Source organism: Triticum aestivum, chromosome 7A (assembly GCF_018294505.1).
Source record: "Triticum aestivum cultivar Chinese Spring chromosome 7A, IWGSC CS RefSeq v2.1, whole genome shotgun sequence".
Classification (NCBI taxonomy): Eukaryota; Viridiplantae; Streptophyta; class Magnoliopsida; order Poales; family Poaceae; genus Triticum; species Triticum aestivum.
In genome coordinates, this window is record NC_057812.1 from 497,286,523 (window position 1) to 497,305,122 (window position 18,600).

The window sequence follows — 18,600 nt, forward strand, 5'->3', positions numbered from 1 at the left end:
TGAAACGGTACTCCAGGATTTTTTTTGAGATAAATAGGTACTCCTAGATTTTTGAGAATTATGTACTCCTAGATTTTTTTTGAGGCAACTTATGTACTCCTAGATGACTTTCATATTAATTTTCTTGACCCGAAGCATTCTATTGACCTGAAGCATGGCCGGCCGGGAATGAGCAACATGGTACCGAGCCTATCAAACACTCACCTGGCCCATTCGGCCCAGGGTCCAGGACGACCGCCCCCATTCCTCTCTCCATTCAAAATCCCCTCCCGTTCATTCCAAACTCCAGCCTCTCCAGTAATCGATCCCCTTTCTCTCCCTCTCCTTTCTCCAGCCAACAAACATGGTAAAGAAGCAGGAACCCTCCACCCCGGCGGCCGGCGGGACGCAGTGGAAGGGGCGGCTGCGCTCGCACCACGCGACTCCGCTCAATTCTCCGTCTCCGTGGATCCAGTCCCCATCCAGGAACCGGGACGAGGACGCGGAGGCCTCCAAGTTCAAGAAGCAGGCCGCCCCCACAACCCCGGGGAGAAGCCGATGCACCCGCGACGAGAGCGGCGGAGCTGCGGGACGACCTCCGAAGGCTCTCCCACGCCGGTCGGCGCGGCTTACCGGCCGGGATCCGGACCACCATATTGTGCTCGACGAGGCGGAAGAGGTATAGGGGGGCAAATCTCTTCCTGGTTGCAGATACCGGCTCCAATCTGGGGGCACGGGATGTTACGTTTATGTGCTTAGTTTCCTCCTCTTCTGCGCATTTTAGTTGCCTGAGAAGGAGATTTGGCCACGTTGTTTAGATCTTTCTCCACTAGTTAGACAAAACCCAATTTTCTTCCCAAAATTTGTCACCATTTCTTGATTTCTGGGGATTCCGTGACAACAACCAACTATCAATGGTTTAACATATTCCAGTATGTCATGCTACCAAGTACAATCTTGCTCTATTCCTTATATATTCTACTTATCCAACAACAGATTAGTTTCTTCCACCCCCCAAAACAAAGATTAGTTTATATGCCACTAATAGTTTGTTCACCCGCCTCTTGATTTTATCCATTTCATGCCTGTCCGATCATCATATTAATAATCTAACATGCTTGCTAACTGGACTGCTTCATCCATTTCACGGTTGGCACTTGATTACAAATATCATAGTTTATCATTGGATGATTCTGTTCGGATCTTTCAATGGCATAGCTTGCGGCAACAGTGTTTAAGTTTTACCTTCTGTTGCAGGAATGCGAAGTCAGGGGTAACCAATGGGCGATTACGCCTGTTCAGAGATCTACACGGTTCCAACGAGGTGATAAGAGTGTGAGCAAGCCCTTAGTGGAGAAGCAAAGTCACCACAAACTGCTGCCGTTCACACCAAATCCCCGCGACATTCCCCATAACAGCAAGACTCAAAATGCTGTTAAGAAAGACAAAAAACTAGAGAATCCACCAAGGAGTAGCCAGAGAATTGCTGCAGTAAAAGCTTCTGCAAGGATGGAAAAACACAATAAGCTCCAGACAGTGTATGAAGATTCCCAAGATGCTCCTGCCAGGAGAAAGACTGCAGATGCATCTTACAAAAAGAGTGAGATGCAAGAGCCAAAGCCCAGTCGTGGTGAGGAGCTGACAGGAAAGAGGAAGAGAGGCACCGGAAGAAAGCAGGCATCAAGGAAACAAACTCACAAGGAGCACAAATCTGATTGTCAAGAAATTGTACCCATCACTGAACCCAGAAACATCATCCACAAGAAGAGTGAAAATAATCCTTCTTCCATAGTGCAGCCTAAAATTGGTGATGATATACTGATGAACACCAAGGAATGCAGTGAAGAGCTAAGCGGGATTAAAGAAGGGGTACAGCAACAGTGTTGCGCGTCAGATGAATGGACAGAAGAGCAGGACACTATATTGCGCCAGGCTTACTTCACTGCTCGACCATCCCCACATTTCTGGAAGAAAGTTTCTAAAATGGTATTTCCAATCCTTCGATTTTGTTCATTTAGTGGTTTGATGATCATATCTTGGTAGTTGCAGACCTGTTTGATATCTAGTTGCACAAGCTGCCTTGAGAAAGCATAATAATAAATAATTAGAATGCTGCAGTTAAAATGTTGCTCTCAGAATGGGGTTTCCAGTTTTAAAAATGTGCATGAATGTGCATGAGTTATTCATGGATCTTGGTGCTAGACTTTGTGATATTCCACTGCATTGTTTTGTTGAGTTCCTTTTGTTAAGCAGTCAATATAAATCATGTATACAACATTGAATGTCCAACAACAACAACAATAACAACAAAGCCTTTCAGTCCCAAACAAGTTGGAGTAGGCTAGAGTTGAACATACTGAAAACACTTCCAGAGTCTAACTACAACATACCAGTAGTGTCTGAATGATGAATAAGTCAAATAGTAGCAGTAGGATAGTTGTATAGTTTGTTGGACTTCTGTGTTCTTCCATTTTTGGCTTTCTTTTCTGCCTTTGTTTGAAGGCTGTAAGTTCGGTGTCATTTGGATGTTTTCTTCTAATACGAGATGATGCATATTTAGGCGCGTATCTGAGAAATGAAAAATTGTAGAGAGCGTTTTCTGGGAATGTGGACAGCTGGTAATATTTACAAGGGTTGGTTAATAATCATACTGAAACATAACATTTCACGCTGTATTTGTTTTTTTGCATTGAAGGGGAAGAATTAACAGTCAATAGAATGTTGTCTGTTTATTATTTAATGTGCACATGTGAGTGATCCTCTCATCACATGTTGACACCAACATGGATGTGAAAAACTGGTCATCAGAAGATTGTTAATGTTGCTAGATACAAGATACATGCAAAAACAAAAATACTTTGAGCACAGGTTCAAAAAATATAGTACTGTGAGCTTAGATAACTAACATTTTGGTGCTGCTCTTTTAGTAGTCTCACATGGAATTGATTTCAGCCATTTCTAGTGATGCTTACCACATGTCATATCCGACAACATGTCACGTTGCTTTGACAATCTATTTTGTACTTCAATACTCAAAGTAGTATGTCCTATAGATTACTCAGTATTTTCCTAGGTGACTTGTTACTTTATTATTTTTGTTAGTTCAGCAATTTGACACACATCCTTTCAGGTCCCAGGGAAATCTGCTGAAGACTGCTTCAATCGAGTTCATGCTGACCTCTCAACGCCCACTCCAATCGCCCCTCGTCCTCGAAGTAAAACACAGTTTTCTCCTCTAGCACATTTCACATTGTCTGATCCAAAGTTTCCAAACCTTTTGGAACCTCTAGCCGGAAGACCAAGGACTGCCAAACAAAAGAGCCTATTAGCACAGAAGACAGTGAGACATTTGCTTAAGAAGCATTCCCTCATTGACCAAGCTCAAGAGGCTGATCACTTCTCGCTATTTGAAACTTCACCGTCTGCTTTACAATTGAACATTCCTCTTGACGATTCTCCTGGGACCCCTGACAATTATCTAAAGTCCTTTTCCCTGCACAAGTACAGCGCGAGTTCTTCAGCACGTAAGAGACCGTTGTCAAGGTTGAAAACTAAGCAAGCTGAACCGAGTCCAGCAGTTCTGAAGCCTCTAAAGAATACTGTTTTGCATGAGAAGTACATTAATCAGTTGACCCGAAGAGATGGCGCAAAAAAGCCTCGTAAGAAGGCTGCTGGCACCAATGCAACTGATCCTGAGAGGCCTCTCTCGGAGCAGCGAGCTGGTAGTGTGAAGGCTGCAAAGAATGCTCTCATTTCAGAAGCAACAGACTTCATAGGCCAGTTTAAGAAGTTGCAAGCCAATTCCCTTGCACACGTTCTGGAAAACAGTGAAGACGACGAGGATAATTCGGTGTAGTGTCATACTAGTGGTTCCAAGCTGCTTTTGGCATATAATACTTGCCCCTCAATGTTAAAGCAGCTAGATAGCATGTTATCAACTAACTTTAGCTAGTACAATAAGACTGTAAGAGACTGACGATAAGTCACGGATTTTATCGCTCAGTGTATTCTGTCAAGGAAGCTATCAACGCATTTCTAGCATATGAAGGTCATGGTTATCACTTAGTATCACATACTACAACTTTTGTGTGAATAAAAGAACATACAACTATGTTCACTTCATTTTTTGTACATTTCAGGCCCATTTACATTCAGTTAAACTGTTTGTGATGCATGCTTTATAATAAGACCAGAAATGGCATGCAAGGTAATTCTCAGAGCTAATAAAAGAATGTTATTCCCTATGTCAACAAAATATGGCTGATGATCGTACAGACAATGTGATATATACTGTTAATCATTCTTTTAATAAAGCCTATGCAGGTCAGGTGTTCCTCACTTCCTCTAATAGATTTATATTGCCTCAAATAGTCCTTTTTCACACAACAGCTCGAGGCGTGCAAGAGAAATACATCCATTTCGTTCTTGATATTCTTTTCCCACATAATTATAAATTTTCCGAAGTCCCTTAGTTCGAAACATAGGAAGGTTTTGCTTTTACCAAAAGATCAACCAAACGATTACATCCCACAATGGTTAATCCAGGCCACGAATAGTTCTAAGGCATCATCATGCAAAAGGTATGCCATGTTCTGTCAACTAATTACACAACACAATTCGAAGACACACAATAAATTATTGGGAATAGAGAGTCTGAAAAGGCTAACAAAACATGCATAACAATAAACTAAACTAATGTCATCGCAAAATGGGTACTCGATCATAAGTAAACGCTCATCCGGACAAGGGGAGGTAGAAAGTACTACCTCCATCCGGGTTTATTCGTCGTCTTTGTTTTTATGCCATATATTGACTGTAGATTTGGCTGATAAAATATAAGTTGTATGTCACAAAACTTATATTGTTGGATTCATATTCGAAACGGGTTTTCAGTGATACTATGTTTGATCTAAAATAAATCTGGACAGAGATAGTAACATTTAAGTGTTCTTCAGTAATCGAGGCCCACTACTTTTTCAGTTCACTAGTCTTTACTTATGTTGGTCATAGTGGAGTAACTTAGCTAGTAACGTAATGCATCGCAATACAAGTTTGCTTATGTGGCAAGCATTTAATGAGAAGATAGGTGTTTGCAGTAGTAACATAATGCACCTCAAAGCAAAATGAGTTTTTTTTTGCAGGTGAAAGCAAAATGAGTCTACATCTAAATAAATGAAGACTGCACGACACCAGTAACATATGCGTGATACTAGTATATGGTACTACCCACTATGAGTAGCCTAACATAATGCACCTCAAAGCAAAATGAGTCTACATCTAAATAAATGAAGTATTGCATGACACTACACATACATTACTACTCATTATGTATATATTAGGGCATCTCCAACACCGACCCGCATACGTTCCGCATGCGTCCGGACCGTGTTGTCCGGACATCAGAAGTCATCCAATGCGGGCCTGTATTGGTCCGCGGCACAGTCCGGACGTGATTTCTCCTGCAAACCAGAGACAAATGCGTGGGGGGGGGGGTGGGGGGCTTTGTGGGAGTCCGAACCAATCCCACGCTCGCTTTTGACACCCTTGGCCCACCAAAACCCCTTCTCTCGCCTGCGCACGTTCCTCTTGGCGCCAGCTGCCCGCATTCATACTGCTGTAGAGCGCGTCGCTCAACATTGAAGACGGCTCAAGGCGGAAGCGACCTCGCACTGTCTCCGCCATTGAAGCGGCGCGCCGGCCATGGGCACTGCCCGCGACGTGTCTCTGGTGTCCGCGCATGTTCAATGCATGCATGACTGGACGGAACGGGACGGATATCTAACACGCCCGTTCAATGCCGTTGTCCGTCTGTATGCTGCCACTAAGCAGGCTCGCTGGCCGAGAAACCCACTCCGACGCGTCCGAGGTCTCCGAGGACGAGGACGATACCACCATGGATACGGGCTCCGATGACACCACCCGACTCCCGCGCCTCCTGTGCATGCCGGCTTCACCATGGAGCAGGAACAGGCACACTACAACGTCGCCATTGCGGAAGTGCGGCTTGCGCTAGCGCCTTTGTCGGTGTTCCAGCAGGCGCAAGAGGAACAGTGGTACAACCTGTTCCTCATGGAGCAGCATCGGCTGGCTGAGGGCCAGATCTACGACAAGTGTGCGAGCGAGGATGCCGTGGCAAAACATAACTTCGTCGCGGAGCAGCGTACCATCTACAATGTCGTCCGCGCTCAAGCCGCCACTCGCCAGGAAGCGGCCGCCGTGGAGGCACGGTTGCAGGTGATCGCGGACGAGAACAACGCCAACTGCGCCTCCTACGCGCCGCCGACGAACCATCAGTTGGTCTCGTGGGATGGCAACAACGTCGACGCCACCATTTCCATCATGGACCTCACGTCCACCGGCGACGGGCAGGTCGCGTACTCCTCCGAGGATGAGTAGACCACGGGAGGCAGCAGGACCTTGTGTCCCATGTGGGCCAGTTCGTCTCCCGTGCTCTACTCTTCCTCGCCGGAGACCGAACCTTCACTTCATCGATCTTATCGCCGGTGCTCATGGAGACGGCGGATGGAGGACAACACGGGCTTGGACGCCAGGCGCCGCCACCGTAGGATAAGTTTAGGGTCAGGTCGTTTTCTTTTTCTAAATGTTTGAAATGTAATGAAAATCCACCGTGATTGTATGAAACCCGTCATGTTTATATGAAATCTGGTCTTGCTTGCACGAATTTCATCCGGTTTGTTGAAAAAGAGTTTGAAATGTATATGGCTACGCTTAGATGGTGGCCTCTCGCATCCGTGTCCGCGGATTGGTCCCGTATGCGTGAGAAAATTTGCAAGTTGTCGTTGAAGATGCCCTTGCTACTCATTATTATGAAGGTACTGTAGTAACACATGCATGCCTAATCTAAGTTGATTCTCGCTGTTACCAGCCTACAGCCTAAGTAAAGCGCTGTGTAACATGGCCCGTACGCTGCCCCTCCGCCGGCTCAGGGACACCCAGTGCTCATCGCCAGGCTTGGCGGAGATGACGAGCCACTTCCCATTATTCACGCAGAGCTGGAGGGTCGGCGGGGAGGTGGAGTCGTCGATGCTGGCGAAGTCCATGACCGTGCCCTCGGCGGGGTAGCCGGACTTGTAGTCGTCCGTGGCGAGGTAGGCGTCCGGGTCAACGCCGAGGCCAGGGAAGCGGGCCTTGAAGGCGTCCATGCCGAGACGGGCGCTCGGCTCCGCGCCATCGTGGGGCCGCACGTCGGTGATGTCGGGGAACTCGGCGAGCGCGCCGGTGAACGGGTGAAGGAGGCGGACGGTGCAGGTTGCCTCGTCGCGCATGACGAGGAGGCCGGAGGCCACGCTGAGGAGGCGGCTGGTGGAGAATATCTGGTGGTGGACTCTGACGACGCGGGCCCTGGCGGTTGCGTGGACGAGGCGCCGGCGCGACGGGGGCTCCCCTCGGTTGGGCAGCGGGAACCAGCCGTGCGGGCGGAACCGGCTATCCAGGACGCCGTGCGCCCGCGGGTCCTCGCTGAGCTCGCGCCAGGGCTTGCACACGGCCCTGAAGCGGAATACTCCGACACGTTGTGGGAGAGGAGCCGGACGGCGACGTCGTCGGCGATCTCGGTCGTCAGGTTCGCCCAGTCCCTCCATTCGGTCTCTCCCGGATGGCCGGTGCGATGCGCGCCGTCGGTGGAGGAGCGGGGCTCATGACCGGGGAGGCGCGCGGCGGTACAGCGGCGCAGACCCTGACGCGGTCGCTTCCTCGGGTGGCCAGATCCGGCGCAAGGAGCCGGTGGATCGGCAAGGCCCAAGCGCCGCCGCTGCCCTCGCGTCATCATCCTCTCGGATCGCCGGCTCCGTCTGTTCTCCCTTGTGCGAGACTCCGATCTGACTTTCGCGGCGGCGCTGGCGTATTAACCCCTGCGAAAAAATATATATAATCTATACGGATTATTATGGATATTCTTTAGGTATCAGCAAAAGAATTACTAAATAAGACGAAATATATCGAAAATACACGACGGCAAATGGATTTAGGATAACCGAATTTAAAAATAGTAAAAAGAACCAAAAAAGGTGAAACTTTGTCGAAACAAGCATTGTCTAGTGTATCATTCACATGTAAAGTTTCGTGACAAAATGACTTTCGTGATATTCTGAACGAATAAAAGCAAAATTGATAATATATTAATCTTACTATTTACACAGTTTGTAGTTGCAATTTTGTATTATTTGCCAACAATACCACAAAATTCACTTTGTCGCGAAACTTTGCACATGAGTGATACACTAGACAATGCTTGTTTTGACAAAGTTTCATATTTTTCTTAAAAAAAGTTATTTGCTATTTTTTTTTGCCTAATCCAGTGCACGGTACACCCATGTTTTAAAAGTCTGCACCGAAATATATAGACAACACATAAAGACAAATTTCTGGCTCAAAAACAACAACAAAATGAACTTTTGCAAAAAAAAAACGCAAGCCTTTTTTGAGTTAACGAGGTTATTTTGATATTTGTTTTTTTACACACCACATATAAATATTTATTGTAATCTAAAAAGTATAAATATATCTTGCTGAAGATTCATACACACATGTTTATGTATATGTAAAAACAGAATTAGAAAATAAAAAAATAGACCCAAGTTCTTGGTCATGTGGTGTCATTGTTGTACTGTTGAGTGTTCCGAGCTCAATTTGAGCTTTGTAATGTGTTCTTCTTCATCAATGAAATGCAATGTTGTTACTTTTCGTGAAAAAGAAATATCACTTTAAAATTTAAACGTAGGTACATCCAAGTTTTCTTCCCTTCTCCTCGTAAACTGCAGTCAAGGCAAACTCTTTCCATCCGGGCTTCGTCGATGAGCCCATTTATCCGCCTTCCGTATTAAGTAAGGGTTCTTTTAGTCATCGCAAGGTTCATGCTCAAACGGATGGCAGCGTTATTTTTCGAGTTGGTCTTCCAAGCTTTGTTTCTTTTTGAGTTTGTCCATCTGGACGGAGCTCCGTTGTAGTTTATTGGGGTAACAAGATTAGGGTTTTTTGTCATGTGTGCGCAATGGCTATATCTTGTGTTAGGAGCATCAGACCGATTCAACGGAGACAAGCACGACTCCAGGGCGCTGGTCTTTAAGGACACATGCACAAAAGACTTTCATGCTATCATCGACAAGGTCGTGCTGGCTTCGGTAATAGAGCGGCGACATCAGTGCATCAACAACTCATTTTGGTGATGATAGTGCGTGTTCGGTAGTTCAAAAACCTCAATGTAATTATTATTATATTTAGGGTGCTTTTGTACTTCTAGTGATTCTTTAAATAGAACTTGAGTTTTTTTTGGCAAAAAAGAAGAAGAACAACAACAACAACATGCACACATGCAGGGGCGAATCTACTAGGGGTGCTTTAACAAGCTTAGCCCCCCTCCAGCACTAAAAAAAAGTCTTTTACTACTAGTCTCAAGGCCCAATTTAGTCACTTGTCAGCCCAACCCAACAAATATGTTCACACATACAGGCTTGCGTAAATTTTAAGCCCATCCTTCATTTTCTGTCTATATTCGTCGCTGCGCACATGTTACACCATTTTTGATGAATTCAATTACAAGTTTGTCCTGGCTCGTTGCTGATGCCATGGGTACCAATCAGTCTATGCTCACGTAAAGGAAGGGAAACAGACGGAGAAGTACAATAACAAACTATATGCTGGAATATTTACTTCGGTACCCATGAAACCCGGTAAGCACTAAAATTACTAAAAAAAACCAATTGCAAAAAAAAATCCGATCTTGTTTTGCAAGCAAGATATGCATGTGCATAATGTTCGTGCAAAATTTGATGAAGTTTGAACATTCGAGCAGCGCGTAGAAAAAAAGACAAAATCAGGCGTGAACAATGTTGTTTTCAAATGTTTCTCACATACCCGATCTTTTTCTCACGAGCTCCTCGAATATCCAAACTTCACAAAAATTTGCACGAACATCAAGTATTTGAGCATCTTGCATCACCAAAAAATTGGATTGTTTTCCTTACTTTTGCGATTTTACTGCTCACTGCCGAGCTCATCTGAGCCCGGGCGCCGAAACACGGCTCTCATGCATGCTTGCCAACTTCTACCTACCAATCTTTCTTTTTACAGAGAACTATCAATAAATAATCTTCTACAAAACACTTTTAATTCTACTTCCAAAAGTCTGAATTGATGAGGGTTCAGGCAAGAAACACCAGTAAATGGCAGGGTTCAGGTTGTAAAAGTGTACATGTTTGGTTGGGCTGTGTCAAAATTCGCTCTGGTATATACGGCATCTACCGATCCTTGGAACCACTCAAAAAGAAAAAAACCGATCCTTGGAACCACTGCAAGTCCTTTTCAGTTTTGGCCAGCCCAGCTGCCATTTGTCACACTCGCAACACATGCCAATTACGTACGTTGCAGCTCGGAGGGTCGATGGCAGCGGCACCACAGAACTGTTACAGCAGCGCCTCCACCGCACACGGTCTATCATGTCCACGCAGCCTCCGCCGCGTCCCGACGTGCAAAATATCCCTCCGGCGATGCGGCCACCAGCTAGCTGCTGCCCTTCCGCACGCCCTGCCTGCTGCAGATATTTCTCCAGTCCGGTACGCTCACATCACATACCAGTCGGCAATCGCCTGCGTGCACCGCCCGCCATTGTGCTGTGCCACTTCGTCTTGCCGCTTGCACCGCCGGTACCGGCATTCTAGCACGTTGGCATGGCCACCATCACCGCTCCTCCGGCCGCTCTGCAGCCACGCGAGCACGCGAGGCCGGGCCGCGCGCTCCGGTCAGCTCCTCGTGCGTGGAGTGGGAGGAGGAGGTGCTGCCAGGTGATCAGAGCCACGGCGAGCTCCCGCGGCCGACCCGCGGCGACGGGCAGCGGCCAGCTCGAGAGCACGGCGCTCGGGGCGTCGGCGGGCGGCGAGGAGGGCGACGTGATCCGTAGGCTGCAGAACGGGCCGGACGTGCGCGGCGTGGCGCTGGAAGGCGAGAAGGGCCGGGCCGTGGACCTCACGCCGCTGGCCGTCGAGGTGATCGGCGAGAGCTTCGGGGAGTGGCTGCGGGATCAGCGGCGGGAGCGGGAGGGCGAGGACGGGGAGCAGCTGCGGGTGTCCGTCGGCCGGGACCCCCGGCTGTCCGGGTCGCGGCTCAGCGCGGTGCTGTTCGCGGGGCTGGCCAAGGCGGGGTGCGCCGTCTTCGACATGGGCCTCGCCACCACGCCGGCGTGCTTCATGAGCACCATACTGCCCCGCTTCAGCTACGACGCGTCCATTATGGTACACTCCCGCACTTCTGGTTTCTCTTTACGTTCACAGTGAAGGTGAACGGCGTCGTGGTTCTCAGCTTAGTCAAGGACGTGGTTTTTTCCTAACTGTATACGCGCACAACCTGTATCCTCGCCGCTCATCCAGCATGCAGTCCCATCAGGTTGGCCCACCAGTTGTCAGGCATGCATGGTATTCCATCCTCACGTGATATTCTCGTGCCTGTATATCAGGCCGTATTCAAACAGATGCGGGACCAGCACTGCAGATTCCTGACAAATGTACCATTGACTATACTAGAATCTTATTCGGATCCAAATTTCGAATGTGGATTTATAATAATAGGCAAGTGATGAATAAAAATATAGTTGAAGAATTTATAATAATGGTATAAACAAGAACCACTGCTCCTTGGGATTCAAAAATGTCCTAATTTTCATATTAGTTTGTTTCGAGAGAAAGAAATTGTATAAACAAGAACCAAACTTTGTAACTTAGCCATGGAAACTCTACTGTAGCTCAGAACTTTTGAAGAACGTTAGTAGCACTTCTTTTGAACTTTATTATCAAAAGTTGAAGAACTTATAATAAGGAAAACTTTGAACAAGTTCTTCAGGTTTTGATGATAGAGTTCGAAAAAGGTATTAATAAAGTTTATGTCCATTTTTGTTTCCAGACACCACATTAACAAAAAAAAAGAACCCATGTTACATACAAAAATAAAGTTCGTCAGCAATTTATTCAGAGTGTCTACTCTGTAAAACAGAGTTCTGTTAAAACATACAAGTCCTTCGTCAAAATTCTGCAAAGTACGAGTGGGACATCCGAAAAGTTCTTGTACAATTCTGCCTACAAAATTACAATCTATGCAGGAACCAGGACAACTTGCTGGTCATGAAGACATGAACTAAAGTAAGTCAGGAGCCTGGCATGTTAACTCGTGTGGCAGACGTCGTCCAGCCTCCATTTCATCATCATCCTTGAAAGTAGGCAAGTTTAGAAAGATCAAATCAGAAGCAAGAAACAGAATAAATGGAAGAATAGTTGAATAGCACCCGCATCATACAAATTCATCACGCACTGGAGAACACAAGACCAAGAGCAAAAGTGATAGATCCATGTGCTACTAGATCCATGACGTAGCAACAATTTTGCACACCTGCAATCAAAATCCATATCAATTTGTAACACAAATCATGGGCAAGCAGGAAGAAGCGATCCCAATCCTTATTACCTAGTAATACAACTCCTAGATTTGGCAAGCGGGGAATGGGGGATTAACTGTGAGTAGTGGTCGGTGCTGATGTTGAGCCAGCCGGTGAGACGAAGTGGCGTCCGTGGTCCTCGGCAGCCGGAGGAGGCAGAACACAGCTCGTTCGTCGCGGTATCTGGTGCTAGGAGCCGTCAACGCATCGAATGCTTGGTGAGGGCGGACTACCAGATATGCACCGCACTGGGTGACGGCGAGCGATCCGGGGACTCCTCGCCGCACGCCGTGGTGGGGAGGAGGCTGATCTGGTCGGAGACCTTCAGATCGGGACGGTGGCTGGTTGTGGAAGAGGAGATGGAAGGGGCGGCTGGATCTGAGATGACGGAGAGAGAGGAGGAGTTTGGCTGGTTGTTGAGGGAACGTGTGAGCGGGGTAGGTCATAGGCATGGTGCAGATACGATTTGATTGTATTCCGGCCGTATGCCCGGAGGAAAATGGAAAGAGGGGTAATTGCGTGGGATCAGATGGTCCACGGTTGCTCGCATCCACATGTCCCAGCAACGGCGCCGATTCGCGTTGCGCGCAAACAGTTAGGATTAGCCATATTCGCTTAGTCAAAGTATAATTAAGGAAGAACATCCCATTTTTTACATGGTTAACGCATTAAAAAAGAACGCGGCCCAAAATTTAATTTAATTACCCTGAAACTTCATGAATGAATCATCCTACGCTTGCAGATGACCGCGTCGCATCTCCCCTACACCCGCAACGGGCTCAAGTTCTTCACCAAGCGCGGCGGGCTATCCTCGGTGGAGGTGGAAGGGATCTGCGACCGCGCTGCACGCAAGTACGTCGCGAGGAAGATGGGCCTCGGCGGCGGCGGCCTCGGCATGCCTCCGGTGGTCATGCGCGTCGACCTGATGAGCGCCTACGCGCAGCACCTCCGGGACATCATCAAGGAGCGCGTCGCCCACCCGACGCACTACGACACCCCGCTGGAGGGCTTCAAGGTCATCGTGAACGCCGGCAACGGCTGCGGCGGGTTCTTCGCGTGGGACGTGCTGGAGAAGCTGGGCGCCGACACCACCGGCAGCCTGCACCTGGGGCCGGACGGCATGTTCCCGAACCACATGCCCAACCCGGAGGACGCGACGGCCATGTCGCTGACGCGCGGCGCGGTGCTGGCCGGCGGCGCGGACCTCGGCGTGGTGTTCGACACGGACGTGGACCGCAGCGGCGTGGTGGACGACGCGGGGGCCGCCATCAACGGGGACCGCCTCATCGCGCTCATCTCCGCCATCGTGCTGGCGGAGCACCCCGGGACGACGGTGGTGACGGACGCGCGCGCGGGCGACGGGCTCACGCGGTTCATCGAGGCGAGGGGCGGGCGGCACTGCCTGTACCGCGTCGGCTACCGCAACGTGATCGACAAGGGCGCGCAGCTCAACGCGGACGGCGTGGAGACGCACGTCATGATGGAGACCACCGGGCACGGCGCGCTCAGGGAGAACCACTTCCTCGACGACGGCGCCTACATGGTGGTGAAGATCATCATCGAGATGGTCCGGATGAGGCTGGCGGGGCTGGAGGGCGGGGTCGGCGGCCTCATCCGGGACCTCGAGGAGCCAGCCGAGTCCGTGCTGCTGAGGATGGACATCGTGGGCGAACCCAATAGCGCGAAACAGCGGGGCGTCGAAGCCGTCGAGGCTTTCAAGACATACATCGAGGTGCGTCTCGAGAACAGTTTACTAACTACTGCTGCATGATCCATGAAGCTAGCTAGCGAATAATCGGAAGGTCTACGTACATTCTTCTGCTGATGTAGTCTTACATATGTTTCTCCACATGGTTTAGGAAGGGAAACTTAGCGGTTGGGTGCTGGATGATTGCGGGGACTGCTCGGTTGATGAGGGATGCCTTGTGGACAACAACGATCATCCAATCGACGTTGACGCCTACATGTACAGGTATGCATGCCCGCTGCTTGATTTGCGAAAATTTATACTAGGTCCTATGGATATAGGGCGGATATGTTTAACTAAATTTCTCGTTGATTTGTGAAAGCAGAGCGAAGTTCTATGACGAGTCTCAGAGACCGCTCGGGTGGGTTCACATTCGCCAAAGTGTTCATAACCCCAACATAGCACTCAACTTGCAGTCATGTGTTCCCGGTGGTTGCAGATCCATGGCGGTGGATCTATTTGAGAGGTACTCCGTATTACTATGTCTACAACAACTACAAGTCATAATATTTACTTTGTTTTGACATAGTACTTAATAATATTGTTTGCTTCCTAATTGCAGGTTTTTGTTGACAAGTGGAGTAAATGAGTTCGTTGACACCAGCGAAGTACAGAAATTTGTGAAGTAGATCTTAGCCTTGCAACACTCTGTATATACGGGATTAATTCAGGACAGATCCTAGGTGGCAATAAAAGAGCATACCTCTACATGCTGAAAATTGTATGGGGAATGCCTTTTGGTTCTCGGGTGTATATTCACCCTATTTGGGAAATAAATTAAATAATTATGAAAAAGGTAAAGAAAAAGCAGACCTTTTTGAATAAACTTGACTTTCTTTTGCACTACTATATAAATTTTCTCCAAGAAAAAACCCATTTCTTCTTCTTCTTCTTTTGCCCTGAAGGCAACGGCGGTTTTCCTTCATGGTATTTTTACGAGTACAATACAATGTTAACTTCATTTAAAAAAAATTCTAAATCAGAATTTTTTTACGTTTACAATTACTATCTTTTTGCATATAGGGCGTATATGCACCAAGAACCAAATGCTTGTATCTCATATTGCAGTGCCTACAATCTTCTCCCTCTTCAATTATAAATATTGTATTCTTTTGAACATAGAATAATCAATCCTATAATTAGCGGCGTGGATAGAAATATTAAATTTTAACACTATATAAGTGGTCATAATGATTTCTAACTAAGGTCATCTTTAAAGCGATGCCTCAAAGGGAGAGGATTTGTGGCACGCAGGGGCGGGGGCACATACATTGTAGGCTGCTGATCTGGGTCAAGACGCCCACATCTGTCTCTGTATTTCGTGTATTTGTCTTCGTATACCTGTACCTACGTATTTGTATTGAGATTTCAAAACGAAAGCATTACTTTGCGGGTCCGTTTTGAAAGGTACAAATATTTGGATGAACAGTGCCTGTAACAAGTGTCTACTAATGTAATGCCCTCGATGCGGCTATATCTCCCACGTGTCGAAGCACGACTTAGAGGCATAACCGCATTGAAAGCAATGTCGCAAGTGAGGTAATCTTCACACAACCCATGTAATACATAAGGGAAAAAGATACATAGTTGGCTTACAATCGCCACTTCACACAATACATGAATAAAGCATTACATCATCCAGATACAATCAAGGTCCGACGACGGAACCAAAATAAAAGAAGACTACCCCAAATGCTACACAGATCCCCGATCGTCCCAACTGGGCTCCACTACTGATCAACTAAAAAACGGAACAACATAACGAACACGGTCTTCATCGAACTCCTCCTTGAGCTCGGTTGCATCACCTGCACGGTATCATCGGCACTTGCAAACTGGTTTTTGAAGTATCTGTGAGTCACGGGGACTCAGCAATCTCACACCCTCGAGATCAAGACTATTTAAGCTTAAAGTAGGGTAAAAGGTATGAGGTGGAGCTGCAGCAAGCAACTAGCATATTTGGTAGCTAACATACGCAAATGAGAGCGAGAAGAGAAGACAAAAGCACGGTCGAGAAACTATGATCAAGAAGTGATCCTAGAACAACCTACATCAAGCATAACTCCAACACCGTGTTCACTTCCCGAACTCCGCCGAGAAGAGACCATCACGGTTACGCACGCGGTTGGTGCATTTTAATTAAGATAAACTTTAGGTTTTCTACAACCGGAAATTAACAAATTCCCATCTGCCCATAACCGCGGGCATGGCTTTCGAAAGTTCAAATCCCTGTAGGGGTGTCCCAACTTAGCCCATCACAAGCTCTCATGGTCAACGAAGGATATTCCTTCTCACAGGAAGACCCGATCAGGCTTGGAATCCCGATTACAAGACATTTCGACAAATGGTAAAACAAGACCAGCAAAGCCACTCAGATGTGTCGACAAATCCCGATAGGAGCTGCACATATCTCGTTCTCAGGGCACACCGGATGAACAAGACGTCGGGTAAGCCAGCCCAGAGTTGCCCCTGGTGGCCCCGGACATCGCTCAGTTGGACCAACACTTAGAGAAGCACTAGCCCGGGGGGGGGGTAAAATAAAGATGACCCTTGAGTCTGCAGAACCCAAGGGAAAGAAAATGCTAGGTGGCAAATGATAAAACCAATGTTGGGCCTTGCTGGAGGAGTTTTATTCAAGGTGAACTGTCAAGGGGTTCCCATTATAACCCAACCGTGTAAGGAACGCAAAATCCGGGAACATAACACCGATATGACGGAAACTAGGGCGGCAAGAGTGGAACAAAACACTAGGCATAAGGCCGAGCCTTCCACCCTTTACCAAGTGTATAGATGCATTAATTAAATAAGAGATATTGTGATCCCAACAAATATCCATGTTCCAACAAGGAACAAACTCCAATCTTCACCTGCAACTAACAACGCTATAAGAGGGGCTGAGCAAAGCGGTAACATAGCCAAACAACGATTTGCTAGGACAAAGTGGGTTAGAGGTTTGACATGGCAATATGGGAGGCATGATAAGCAAGGTGATAGGTATCGTAGCATAGGCAATAGCAAAAGAGCGAGCATCTAGCAAGCAAAGATAGAAGTGATTTCGAGGGTATGGTCATCTTGCCTGAGATCCCGCAAGGAAGAAGAACGAGTCCATGAAGAAGACAAACGGACGTAGTCGAACGGATCCTCACAAACGCGACGTTATCGGAACTAACCCGAAGAAGCAACACCGGTAAGAAAGCAAACAATATGGTAAACAACCATCACATAAGCATGGCATGATGCACAACCAAGTATGATGCATGTCCGGTTTAAATATGCATGTCATGGCAAAGTGCAACAACCAAAACTACAAATTAAGTGGAGCTCAATATGCAACGGGTTGCATATTGACGGAACACCACATCAATTATTTAGTTCACTCCCGGTTAAGTACTCAATAATATTAAATGTTGGTTAACATGGCAATTTGGTGAAGCATAACAAAACTATACTATCTAAACAATTTAAATGGGGCCGGATATAACAAATAACGAATCCGGTAAATCCCCATATGGCTTAGTAATGTATTGCAACAACAATCTAAACATTTTAATTTTTGTTATCATGATGCGGATGACATGAACAAGTTTATGCAATTTCTATTAGAAGTTGACAAGAGCATTATGAAGCATTTGTCATCGTGGCGGAAACGGAAGGGGTGCCACGGCAACGAATCCGAAAATGATGCCACGGCAACATATCGGTTCCGGTAACTCGATAGAGATGCCGGTGAAAAGAACAAGTGTGCGGATGTGTGGAATGAGTTAGAGATGATGGGGTGATCCCGGTTACCGGGTGTCCCATTAGACGACGGTATGGCAACGGGGAACATGCAAGACACATGTCGGGCACGGTGCAAACGTGAGCATTACATACAACACAAGCAATCATTCTCGGACGGTCGTCTCGGGGTTATACCTTCCCAAAGGAGCATTCTCAGAGCGGTTCGAGTTCGATGCGGTGTAGGGGAAGTAGACGTTCTCGGGACGTTCGTAGTGGAAGTAGTCGTTCTCGCATGCTCTAGGGTCGATGGTAGAGGTTCTCGCGATCTCGACGACGGTAGTGGTACATGTTTATCGTAGCACGAGTTTCCGTAGATGTTCATGTCATCGGTGTCGTGGTACTTGGGGTCTTCGGACTTGCCGGTCCCGTTCTTGCGATGGTAGTCGTTCACGTTCATTCGGAGAGGTACTTGATGACTCCAACGTCTTCGGGGCGACGGTAGTGGTACACACGAGGGTAGACGAACTTGACGGATCCGAGGGCTCCGGACGTCATGGTACTTGTCGATCCGGGTCTTGAGACATACTTGGCATCAGTGCCTTCGAGGAACTCGGCGTGTCCAAAACATAGCAGAACGAGGCCCCGGTTGCGGTCGTGTGGACGTTCAGTGAAGACGAACTTGCCGCTCAAAACCAAATTGAAAACCAGACCAAGG

General features: G+C 47.4%; 3 protein-coding genes across 7 annotated transcripts; 2 read left to right on the top strand and 1 right to left on the bottom strand.

Moving 5' to 3' along the window:
- The first annotated feature begins 247 nt into the window (after positions 1-247).
- Positions 248-4,110, top strand: LOC123147789 (uncharacterized). Its single transcript, XM_044567104.1, has 3 exons — positions 248-658; positions 1,237-1,965; positions 3,110-4,110. Exons 1-3 carry the CDS (start codon positions 344-346, stop codon positions 3,833-3,835), a joined length of 1,770 nt encoding a protein of 589 aa, XP_044423039.1. The 5' UTR covers positions 248-343; the 3' UTR covers positions 3,836-4,110.
- Positions 4,111-10,404: 6,294 nt separating this feature from the next.
- On the top strand, positions 10,405-14,873 carry LOC123147790 (phosphomannomutase/phosphoglucomutase). Its single transcript, XM_044567105.1, has 5 exons — positions 10,405-11,225; positions 13,161-14,150; positions 14,278-14,390; positions 14,491-14,631; positions 14,728-14,873. Exons 1-5 carry the CDS (start codon positions 10,665-10,667, stop codon positions 14,792-14,794), a joined length of 1,872 nt encoding a protein of 623 aa, XP_044423040.1. The 5' UTR covers positions 10,405-10,664; the 3' UTR covers positions 14,795-14,873.
- Positions 11,926-13,151, bottom strand: LOC123147791 (uncharacterized). 5 transcript variants are annotated; one of them, XR_006473446.1, is made up of 3 exons: positions 12,448-12,915; positions 12,295-12,372; positions 11,926-12,192 (listed from the first exon to the last, which is right to left on the bottom strand). XR_006473446.1 is itself a non-coding variant. In XM_044567106.1 (3 exons), exons 1-3 carry the CDS (start codon positions 12,868-12,870, stop codon positions 12,188-12,190), a joined length of 459 nt encoding a protein of 152 aa, XP_044423041.1. In that variant the 5' UTR covers positions 12,871-12,917; the 3' UTR covers positions 11,926-12,187. The 5 variants fall into 5 exon arrangements, 1 of the variants encoding a protein (XP_044423041.1); XR_006473445.1 differs by having other exon boundaries at positions 12,280-12,372; positions 12,496-12,913; XR_006473444.1 differs by having other exon boundaries at positions 12,280-12,372; positions 12,448-12,913.
- Positions 14,874-18,600: the final 3,727 nt, after the last annotated feature.